Source organism: Arvicola amphibius, chromosome 8 (genome assembly GCF_903992535.2).
Source record: "Arvicola amphibius chromosome 8, mArvAmp1.2, whole genome shotgun sequence".
Classification (NCBI taxonomy): domain Eukaryota; kingdom Metazoa; phylum Chordata; class Mammalia; order Rodentia; family Cricetidae; genus Arvicola; species Arvicola amphibius.
In genome coordinates, this window is record NC_052054.1 from 40,430,803 (window position 1) to 40,443,508 (window position 12,706).

Sequence of the window (12,706 nt, forward strand, 5' to 3'; positions counted from 1 at the left end):
CTATTTTTATTATATATATATATAATATATAATATATATATATTATATAATATATATATATAGAGAGAGAGAGAGGAAGAAAGGAGAGTATTTGCATATATACATGTGTGTTCACTTGTATATATGTATTTGTGTGTATGTGTGTTTGGAGGACTTTTCAGATGTCAATTCATAGACACATAATCCACCTTCTTTTAAGACAAGTTTCCTCATTGACTTGGAATGTGCTAAGATGGCTAGACTTGCTGGACATTAAACCATAGGGATCTGACTGTGTCCCTCAGTGCTGTAGTTATGAGTGCCTCCCACCATGTCCAGCTATTGTCTGTGAGCTTTGAGGATCAAACTCAGGTCCCATGCTTTGCAAGCAAGCACTTTACATACTGAACCATGCACACAGCAGAGCTTATTATTTTTTACAAAACTATTTTGATGTTGAATTGTTCCTTGTTAATATTACTTTTATTTATTCTTGAAATATTGTATTAATTTGTAGACATATACACAATGTATTTTGATTATATTTATCCCTGCAACCTAACTCCAGCCCTCCTGGGGTCCTCCAAGACAACACTTCTGCCTCCCAACTTCATATTCTATTTGCTTGATTTTAAAGATTTGTTTTTATTATTTTTAGTTTGTGTGTGAGTGTGTGTATGTGTGTCAGTATGAGTGTGGATATGGACATTTTAATACAATTTCCCTCAGAACCCAGAGGCGACAGATCACTGGGGAACTAGAGTTACAGGAAATTGTGAGCCCCCTTATTTAGTTGTTGTGAACAGAGCTCAAGTTCCCTGGAAAAGCGTACATGGTCTCAAACTCTGAAACATCTCCCCAGCTCCTATTTGTTTGCTTTCATATTAATAATCTGAGTCTAATTAGTGATGCTCATTTGTACATCTGTGCAGGGCCATTCAGTGGGTATTTGCTAGAAGCCATGCCCCTAAGAAAAATTCTTCTTCTGTCAGTTGTCAACCACTAATAGCTTCTCAGCAATGAGAAGGTCCCTAAAGCATCCATGCTGAAAGTTTGATTAACTTGATCTTGTGCAAACTCTGTGTACAATTGTGTGTTGCAGAAAATAGCCAAAACCACAGATATTCATGAGTCTGATGACCTAACATGTCAACAAGTCAACATTTCACAACGCTCTTCCCCATCCAGAGGCTCTCGCACTCTTTCGTTCCCTTTTTCATAGTGATCTCTGATGCTTGGGTTGGGGAAAGGTCAATACAGAGGAGCATCTAAGACTGAGCCCCCAGAATCCCTCTGACTCACAGTGTTCTGTCCAGGTAGTCATATCGTCCAATAATGTTCTCAAAACTCTAACCAGTATAATTTTAAACACGCTGACAGCTCATGAAAGACAGAAGACAAGTATATGTTTTGTCAGCACTATCTTTGTGTCTGGTTTAGAAAATATATTTATACTAAGGTTTGTATTTTTTTTTTTTTTTTTTTTTTTTTTTTTTTTTTTTTTTTTTTTTTTTAGAGCCAGGAAAATCCGAAGCCAAACAAACAACTACAAAAGTCACAGCACAAGGTAAGTAATCAACACTTTAAAAATACTACTGAGGCATTAGAGACAAAGCAAAAAAAAAAAAAAAAACAAACGAAACAGAAACAACAACAGCTCATCGTTCACAATCCCAGAGAACCTAGACAACAAAGAGAACCCTAAGAGAGACATACATGGATCTAATATACATGGGAAGTAATAAAAGACAAGATCCTCCGAGTAAATTGGGAGCTTGGGGACCATGGGAGAGGGTAGGGAGGGAGGGGAGAGGAGAAAAATATCTAACTCAATAAAAACGATTAAAAATAATAAATAAATAAAAACACTACTGCTTTTCCCTCTTCTGTTCATAGCATTTTACTGACAAAGAAAAAGCTGTTTATTGCAGAAGAGCGCCATCTGCTGATCGCTCCTCTGCAGTAAACAAACTGTTGCTAGATAGAATTTTTTCATACATATATTCTGAATATGATTCCACTCCCACAAGTCCTCCAAGATCCACTCCTACCTTCCCATCCATCCAAACCCACATCTTTTCTTACTCTTTCCCATCAAAAACAAGACTGCTAGAAATAGAAATAAAATAATGTAAAATAAAACAAGCATACCTGGATGGAACAAAACAAACAAATAAGCAGAAAACCCCCAAAGATTCAAACAAAAAGCATAAAAGACACAAATATAAACATATAGACATACACATTGTAAAACAAAGAGATCCTCCATTAAAGCAAAATAAGAAACTAATATTACAGTTTTAAGCAGAAGGCTTGTTAAAAGAAAGAAAAAAAGAAAAAAAAACGCATCACCAAAGCATTGTGGGATGCAAGCACTTCCAGAGATACCATTGAGTATATTTTGTGTTGGTCATCTACTGCTGGGGATGGGGCCTGGCCCTAAGGGTGGCTTGTGTCCTTAGTGAGACTCTGTTAGAGAACCAAACTTTTTATTTGTGTCTAGTTACAAACTGGAGATAGTTTAAGGATTAGGGATGGGGCCTTGTCTCCAGTTCTGCTCTCATCACTGGAAGCACATCAGGCCCAGTCCTGTCTAGGCTCTGTGCATGCTGTCACAATTTCTATGACTTTGTGTTATCATAGATCCCACTGTGTTTGCTTGGTGTTGGGTGTATTTCCTAGGTGTCCTCCATCCCTTCTGGCTAGCACATGCTTTGCACTTCCTCTTCTGCATGGTTACTTTAGATGTGTGATGGGGATGTGATTATTGGAGACATCCCATTTATACTGAGTGTTCCAAGGTCTCTCATGCTCTGCACATTGTCAAGCTGTGGATCTTCTCTATCTATTCCCATGTACTGCAGGAGAGAAATTCTCTAATGATGACTGAACAAGTCACATGACTATGGCAGAACGTCATAAGGAGTCATTTTGTCAGCATATTCTTTACCAAAGTATTATTATGTTGCTTTCTCCTAGGTTCCCGGCTGTGTAGTCTCAGATTCTTGGCCACCCAAGCAGTACTATGGATGAGTTCCATCTCATGGATTGGCCTTAAATCAAATATTATTTGGTTACTCTAACAAGAATTATCCCATCATTGCATCAGAAAATCTTGTTGGCAGGAGCACTTGTATGTTATAGAGTATTAGTATAAGATGTGTTACATTTTTTATTCTGTGGAACATTGATACAAAGATGTGTTACATTCTTTCATGTTGCATTTGTTCAACTGTGTGAAACTTTACCCCTTTTTCTATCTGAAACAATGAGCTCATTGGCCAATAGCAAAAAAGGAGAGAGAGAGAGATAGGTGGGGCTATCAGGAGAGAAAATAAATAGAAGGAGAAAAAGAGCAAAGAAAGATAGAGGAGCAAGAGAAGAAGGAGGAGGACATCATGGGGCAACCACCCAGCTACACAGCAACTCATGGAGTAAGTAAATAAAGTCATATAAAATACAGAAAGATAAAAGTCCAGAGGTAAAAGCCAGGCAGGTTAATTTAAGCTAAGGAAAGCTGGCTAAAATTAAACCTAGCTAAGACTGGCCATTCATAAAAAAAGAAAAAAAGAATAAGCCTCCATGAGATTTATTTGGGAGCTGGGTTTCAGGCCCCCCAAAGAACCAAAAAAATAAAGAGGAAAAAACAAACCACAATTGTAGACTGAAGGATTTGAAGCCGGGTTATTGTTTACCTTTCTACTTTGGTGGCTTATAGAGTACCTTCCAGTATCATGACCACTGGTGTTTAAGGCAAGTATTTCTTTAGCCATTTGAACAAGTTCTATCAAGAATGATGCTGAATTTGCATATGTGAAGAAAAGCAGTCAGTACGTTGCCTCCAAGCTTCATTCAAGATGCTTTAATACATATTTCCAATAACAAACCTCAAATTAATACATAAAAATGCACAGATTAACTATTACTATAACAGTTTCTAATGGGTTGGTTATATAGGTTATATTTTATGACTGTTTTCATATTAGAACAGTCTATTGGAATGTTAGAAAATCAATATTATTATCTAAATGTTCACATTGCAAAAGCTGGATTCCAGATATACTACAAAAATAATTGCCTTAACTTATGAACTATACAAGAATATTGCTTCTGTCACTCACTGATGTCCTCGGGGCTTTAAAATAGAAGTGGTATATTCTCAAACCAGTAGCAATTAGACAAAATTACACAAAAGGGAGACACAAGAATTCTGCTACTCTCACCTATGAAAAGTTTAGAGAATGGTTTTAGAAAACAATAGGGAAAATATTCATCGGACAGGATATCCATTTTCTTTTCTACACTGGATTATCCAGTGCTGAGATGTCTAGCAATAAAAGCAATGCATTTAGACAGTGGTATGATTGTTTCTGGGTAGAGGGCTTCGCAGCAAACTCATTAGCATACAGTGTGTTGTGAGATACGACTGAATGTATTGCATCTGACCTAAATCTTATTTATCAGCAATTTATGCAAGCATGGTTAAGGGCTAGGGAGCTACTTTTAAGTTTTCTTACTGATTACCAGTTCAATAAAACTGTTTCTTCTTTACAAAAGTTTATATAGGGAATGTAATACATATTATTTGAGTTAGAAAAACAGAGTGAGTCTATATGAAATATATATCAGGGTAAATTTCATGGGTAAATAACTTTTCCTGAAAAGAGTTCTTATTGTGTCCATACGTATGTGTGTGTGTGTGTGTGTGTCTGTGTATACGTGTGTGTATATACATGTGATCAAGTGTGTTATTGTTCTCATAAAATTACGAGGATCTTAGACCCTTCTATTTTGCCTCAAAGTTCTGATAATGATGCAATGGTTGAAGAACAACTTGAGCAAGGAATTAAATTAACCTCAGCCAAATGCTAATAAAATTGAACATGAAGGGCTGGAAAGACATGTGGAAGCTGACTTCAAATTTCAGCTCAGGACCACAGGCTCAGTGATTTACACAAAAGCACGTTTTAGGCAAGGCAACATATCAAAGTTTGGTGTTCAAATAAAATATTATTGTTGAATTACTATTATTTCAAATAATGTATTATTTGACTAGTAACCTTGAGTCTCGTCATGGCATTAGAGCTCTTCTTGATAGCAAGGCAGCTGCCAGTGTTGATTTAGCACCCTGAGAAATCGGTATCCGAGTCTGTGGGTATTCAGAGAAAAGGCAATGACACGCTCAAATAAGAAACAGCATGATGGGAATAATCACTCTCAGCATGGCAGAGTTTCCAGAGATCATTCATATAGCAGATAAATAATTAAACCATGTACAGAAACAAAGAAATAATTGATGTTTTCAAGAAATATACGAAGGAACAACGTTTATACACTAGTGACAATAAACTCATAATAGACAGACAGTTTGGAAGTAGAACAAGTAAAACTGAACGCTAAGTGTAACACGCCATCAAATAATAGCTGAAATATTATTTTATTTATTATCATTATTATTATTTCATTATTATTTTATTGTTTCTAGATTATTTTAGAAAGGATTAATTTGATATAAGTATAGATTGTGCAAGTTCTTGAAGAACTTTAAGTTTCAGACAGTTTATTCCTTGTAGAATTCATAACTGGTATTTTTAGTATATTCTTACTGCAAATGAAAAATAGACTTAAAACCAGTATATATTCTTCAGGAGCAAACTATATATTTTGTAGAACATCATTTACATTTTTGATGGATACAGATATAGTTTATGTTTTATGATGTTCAAAGACAAGTTGTAATTTATCAGATATAACAATGTGTAAAATTTAAATGGAAAAAGTGATTTTACAGGAGGATAAACTTTTCTTCTTGTCTATGTGATTCAATATATATAATATATGTATATTTTATATATATTTACTTTTTCTATATTTTCATTTCTGATTTTTAAGAAGTCTTCACATAATTATATAGTTTTTGTTTATATAGTTATTTTTGTAGTGTGTTTATGTAGTTATGTATGAATATTTATTTATATATTATTTATATAGTTATAGCTATGCAGTTTTTGGTGGGCTTAGTAGTTCATGAGTGATGACTGAAGTTATAAGTACCTGGGATGCATATTTATATTATGAGGTATATTATAAGGAATGGTCAGTTAATATTTTAACAATGTTTGTTTGCCATTATTTCAGCAGCAGCTAAAAAGGATGAAAAGAAGGAAGGTATGTTTTCATGTTTTACATAAAACCCCACTGTACCATTTGTTCTAACAATTTACCACATTCAGAACTGACTGTGGCTGCTTTTTTTCCTACATTCCTATTGGATTACTGGAAATACTATGTACCTGCATTTTGCACAAATGTGCCCTTTCTATTACTGCTTGCCCAAGGGATGAGCTCCACTCTCAAAATAGATTCAACATGACTTTTCTCAAGACAAAGTATCAAGTATAGTCTGTCAAAATTGTAGTCCTCTTACTTTGTTGGAAACTTGATAAAAAAAAAGTTCTGTTGATTTGTAAAATGCAGAATCCTTTCTCCTTGAATCCTTTTATATTGAGCATACAGAAAAACCCTGACTTAACAATCTTCTTCTAAAGTCAATATAAATTATAGTCAAACCTTATCTACACCCATTTACATTGGTGCAACATAGAGTAAAACATGCCTCTTTAAACAAATTATAATGGATGAATTATTAAAGCAAACATTTCATTCAATACTGTTGTGATGAGGGTACAGTAACACAAGGATAGAGAATACAATTTCACAAAAATAAAAAGACTAGAAGATTGTGTGTGTTGTGGTGAATCAGACAAAAATTCTGAAAGATACTAAACTATGGGTGATCAGTATGATTAGGCCATGCTTCACCTGATGACCACATACCAGACTCAGGCTTCTCTTCCAAGAGTGCTAACTTTTTTAATAATAATGATTACAGTCTAAATGGTTTGGGGGGGTTCAAATGTCAAAAAAGTTGAGAAGATATTTATAATGACAATAATTCTAAAGTAAACAAGTCTCTAGAGAGAGAGAAACAGAGAGAGAGAGAGAGAGAGAGAGAGAGAGAGAGAGAGAGAGAGAGAGAGAGAGAGAGCACAAGCCAGCAGAGGTCTATAGACATAATGAAGTCTAGCTATGGCTAGTGAAGCATGGGAGGAAAGAAGACTGATCTAGTTCCCATCATCGTCTTCTGGGAGATGTTTCTAGTGCACATTCACACATTTGCACCATGTTCCACCACAGCTAATTAATCTAGGCTCGTTTTTATTGCAAAAACAACATGCAGATATAAGAAAACACTGTAATGTGGGAATGACATCTATAATCTCATTAGTGTTCATCTGATCAGAGAATGATAGGAAAAAACAAAGCTTATATTTTATACTTAATTTCATTAGAAGTTTATGTAATCACATTCTGGTGAAGTTCACAATTTGCTTCTATTAAACAGAAAACAAAGAGTTAATATGCATGAAAAAGGAAACAAAACAAAGCCTTGCTTATTATTTTGGACTGGAAGAAATAACACTATTATGATAAAGACCACTAGGACACATCACTGTGTTTCCTCTGCCATTTCAATCTGTATGAATTCTCTTTATAAATGCAGTAAATCTTTTCACACTGTTCTTGTAAATGATACCATGTATTTTCTCTTCTTAAACACTTTGGAAAGTCATCAGAGATGTCATGAGAACAAAGAGGTTGTAAGTTCCCAGCACAGTTGTACACAGTGTAAAACCTCAGAAATGTTTGCTTTTCTGTTTTCCTGCTTTAGTATCTCAGTAGTAAAATCAATTTATCCTCTAATTTGGGTAAAGAAGTAATATAATAACTGTTTTTGAGATAGTCATGCAAACAAACAAACTGTGGTGTTTCTGTGAGTTCATTATGCTAAATTGATTTTTATTCTGAAATTACCCTTTTAATTCATTAACAATAGAGCAAAAATATTAAGAAAACCATGGTATATGAAGCAATAAAGCAATAATCACATTATAGTTTCATATATTTGAGCTGAATTATTGCCCCTCACCCATTGTTATGCCTCCAGGACATTTTCTAGTTTTGCTTTTGCCTTACTAATATATCTCAAATCATTTTTCTTGAGAAATTCTCCAAATCCCTATGTGAGTAGCTTGAAATTTTTCCCATAGAAATTCAACTGTTGAATAAAAGCAGAAGACTCTCAATATAAGACTCCAAAATTCTACTGTATATTAAGCTAAGTTGTGATTTTCCAGTGGCCCTGACATTTAGACTTCAGTCTCATTGACCTCTCCATTGCTTCGTTCTTCCTAAAGATGAAATGAAATCTGTAATCTGAAGTGCGGTCTTCAGCTATGTCCTTGCTGCTTGCATGTCACTGTGATCTCATATACTCTTAACAGCTTCTCAGGACAGCTAGAGTGATTGATCACACCTAATGAGCAGACAATTTTATAGTGTTCAGTGACTTCAGAGAATCTCTGAAACCTTTTTCATAGTCCCCCAGCAGAAAAAAAAAACTGTGTTCTAAAAATTTAAATGCATTTTGTATTCTTCTTTCTCCTCATATGAATGTTTACTTAAATTTTCCTGAAGCTAAAAGATGTCTGACTTTAATAGAGATTAAATGGCTAAGCAGATATACCAATCCAACTGTCATCTCATTAGGTCAGATGTTAACAAGATTCACAGAAACAGAATGCATAGTCATTCATCTCTCTATTTTTTTTTGTCAAAAGAATTATATATGCCATCAAGTGTGATATCAATGTTCATTGTAACAGATTTATTATTGTTTAGCATTTATAAGTATGTTTGAAATGTTCTCAGCTTACTTTTCAAGCTATGAACACCAATTAAAAGAAATAGAAACCATCTGTGGTCCTTAGTGATTGTTAGCCATTGAAAGGAATCCTGAAGGGAAAATGTTTAAGCCTGTGACAGAAATAAATATCCTGCCCATACTAGTTATTCATTCTACAATATTAAACTGTGTTAATTAAAACATTTCAATCATTAGCTGTCTAAAATACTGAACGACTCCACTGTGACTAGAGAATGGATGCCTCCAATCTTCACCTGAAATTAAAGTTCTCAAGTCCACTTTCACACTTGCTCCATACCTGCTGTCAGGCGTACAACGTGGCAGCCCAAGACCACAGATCAAATAATTCCAGGGGTCAGGCATGGGAAGTCCTTTGGGACTAACACAATATATTACTTTCATAGATATAAAAAATTAAAACTAGCTGAGGGTGCCTGCCTCATATTGTCCTTCTCTCACATGAAAACGAGATGAGATAGTGATGTCAGAAAACATGTTAGAATCACTTCCACAGAAGCCAATTCCACCCCTCTATGACAATATAATTTTGTGAACTAATGTTCTCTTCCTTGGATCCATGGCTAGAAGACTGAGGTAAAGGTGAGAAAATGTCTTCACAGTCACATGGGAGAGATGAAGGGGCCTTGGGAGGATTGGTCCCATCAGCTCGCCATAAGCCTTCCATAAGTCTAGGTTTTAATAGGACTACTAGGGATCCTATTAAGATTCAAGTCAGTGGAGGTGGCACTTTACCTTGCATAGCTAGTGGCTGTGTACAAGGCTACTAGGGTACTATGGTGTCACCCTACACGCTAACTCCTGCTCTTCCTTTATGAGTCAAAGCTGCTCTCAATATTGCATATAAAATACTGTCATGACCCTGGTATTGTTGCTATCTGAGCAGAGCTTACAGTTCCATTTCCTCCTACGAACACATAATTGTTTTAAGGCTCCAGTGATACTTCCTTTCTGTGAGAAGTTTGATCCTCTCACTTAAGAATACTGAACTTGCTGGGCAGTGGTGGTGCATGCCTTTAATCCCATCATGTGAGAGGCAGAGGCAGGCAGAACTCTGTGAGTTCAAGTCCAGCTTAGTCTACAAGCGCTAATTCTAGGACAGGCTCAAAAGATACAGAGAAACCCTGACATAAAAAGAAAATACTGAACTATAATCTGCCACAGAAGTATGCTCACATTGCTCTACTACTATGTGTTTCTTATCCTCTTGTCCTATGTGCTGCTTGTATTCATTTTTCCTTTGTTTTAATTGATTGAGTCTATTGACTAAAAGGGCTGTATCTATGACTATCTAATCTTCAACCCCATCGAAGGCCTGAGAAGGGAGATGATATTACTTGTGCAGGCAGGAAGTACAATCAAGTAGCTTCCAAAGAGAGCAATATATGACTGAGACAATTAACCACCTGAGCAATCACCCAAAGTCTCATTTTGCAACATTGAAGCAACCAACATTTGCTAAGGCCTAGCATAACTGAGAGACCATTTTCAGAGGCAGGGACTTTTTAAAAACCATCTTACCCTGTCTTGACAAGATTTGACAGTCCTGTTTACCCATTTCCAGATATCATGTAACTTGTCAGTGGTTGAGGCATTGTCAATTCCTTGTCCAAAGGCCAGTTTTGCTAAGAAGAAAATAAGCACCAAGTGGAGTGTCTTCGGTGCTCAATAGTCTCTTGGGAATAGATTGGTGCTGTCAGAAACAATCATGACTCATGTCAATAGAACCCTTAGTTATTTAAATGCCTTGTTCCAAAGATTCTTGAAGTGGTTGAAGATTACCTATCTAGACAGACTGCAACCTTTGTGTAGCTAAGGAACCTAATTGATCTGACTGTATGTACAACAAACATGAACAACTATTGACCTATAATAATTAATACCTGTAAAACTTAAAGACTAAAACTTTATGTCAGAATATTAAATAATTTGTAAACAAATGTGCAACAAATAAGGACAATAATCTCAAAATGTAAATAATATATAAGTATCTTGATCAGAGTTAGGAGTAATGCCAAAATTAATTTGCATAGGTGCACAAATAATGTAAACAAAAGTAACAAATATAATTTGAATTTGTATCAACATGCTCAGTCGGTAAAGCATGAGACTCTTTTTTCTTTTACTATTTTATTTCTTTTTAAATTTTTTTTATTAAAAATTTTTGCCTCCTCCCCATCTCCCATTTCCCTCCCACTTCCCCCACTCTTCTCCTCCTCCCTCTTCAGTCCAAAGAGCAGTCAATGTTCCCTGTCTTGTGGGAAGTCCAAGGTCTTGCCCCCTCCATCCAGGTCCAGGAAGGTGCGCATCTAAACAGACTAGGCTCCCTCAAAGCCAGTACATGCAGTAGAATCAAAACCCAGTGCCATTGTCCTTGGCTTCTCAGTCAGCCCTCATTGTCCGCCATGTTCAGAGAATCCAGTTTGATCCCATTCTTTTTCAGTCCCAGTAGAGCTAGACTTGGTGAGCTCCCATTAGATCAGCCCTACTGTCTCAGTGAGTGGGCACACTCCTCTTAGTCCTGACTTCCTTTCTCATGTTCTCCCTCAAAAACACTATTCTGAGTGAGGTAACCCAGACCCAAAAAGATGAATTTGGTATGTACCCACTCATAAGTGAATTCTAGACATAAATAAAGGTCAGTGAGCCTATAATTCCAGATCCTAGAGAAGCTAAATAAGAAAGTGAACCCAAAGAAAAACATACAGTTATCCTCCTGGATATCGGAAGTAGACTAGATTGCTAGGCAAAAATTGGGATCTTGGGGTGGGGGTGGGGTGGGAGTAAGGGGAGATGGGGAGATGGGGATAGAAAAGTGAGGAGGGGAGGATGGGGAGACCCTGGGGAAATGGGATGGTTGGGATGGAGGAAGGGTGGATAGGGGAGCAGGGAAGAAGATATCTTAATTAAGAGAGCCATTTTAGGGTTGGCAAGAGACTTGACTCTAGAAGGGTTTGCAGGTATCCATGGAGATGTCCCCAGCTAGGTCCTTGGGCAGCTGAGGAGAGGGAGCCTGAAATGGCCCTTTCCAATAGCCATACTTATGAATATCTTGCATATCACCATAGAAGCTTCATCTGGTGATGGATGGAGATAGAGACAGAGACCCACACTGGAGTGCAGGACTGAGCTCCCAAGGCCCAAATGAGAAGCATGAGACTCTTAATCTCATAGTTGTGGGTTCGAGCCCCACATTGGGCATCAGATGATGACATAATTCCCAAAAATGTCCACACCAATTAAATTTATAAATAATTAATGAAAGGGTGATTTATTTAAGTGGAAAACTTACAGACCACTGTCCTAGACAACAGTCCTCTGCACAAACAGGAACCGAGTCCAAGCAGCAGGAACCAGAAGCTGGCACAGGTTTACCACTGCTTTTACATTATAAGAGACCACATCCAAGTGGGCTGGTATCTTAAAGGCTATTGGCTGAAGGAGCAGAATGTGGTTCCACATCAAATAACTACTCTAGGCACAACTTAAGTATCAATGTATATTAGATGTAAATATTTTGGTTTATACACCTGTATATGCTTTATGCTTCAGAAAGAACCTCTTGGCTTATAATGTTCACCCTTTGGAAAGCAGGACAATTCATTCTTAAACAATTTTAAAGGTAGTCATCCTATTGACTAATTTAAAAATAATTCTGAGGTTATGGAAATTTTATTGTTAACCATTCAGTTGTTAATTTAATCATATCTACATTATCAATAATTTATCTTTGTATTTTCAGATTCCAAGAAAATGAAAAAAACTCCAGAAGGTATAAGAAATACTTGAAATGCTTTCTGTTTTGGGCGTGGGTGGGCAGGGGTGTTGGTACTTGATGAGCCCATAAACAGCATTGGAAGAAAATCTTGTATGTGAAAGAGAAAAAGGGAGAGGAAAGAGAACACAGCAAGGGAGCAAGTAAGATAGAGAGCTCTTTGACAG

The 12,706-nt window shown here is 36.4% G+C and overlaps 1 protein-coding gene across 1 annotated transcript in view; it reads left to right on the plus strand.

Moving 5' to 3' along the window:
- Window positions 1-12,706, plus strand: part of Trdn (triadin) — a 340,388-nt gene that overhangs the window by 201,556 nt on the left and 126,126 nt on the right. The window contains exons 15-17 of the mRNA XM_042055567.1: window positions 1,496-1,546; window positions 6,118-6,147; window positions 12,507-12,536. Coding sequence (XP_041911501.1) covers window positions 1,496-1,546; window positions 6,118-6,147; window positions 12,507-12,536 — 111 coding nt within the window. The remainder of the gene's footprint in view (window positions 1-1,495; window positions 1,547-6,117; window positions 6,148-12,506; window positions 12,537-12,706) is intronic.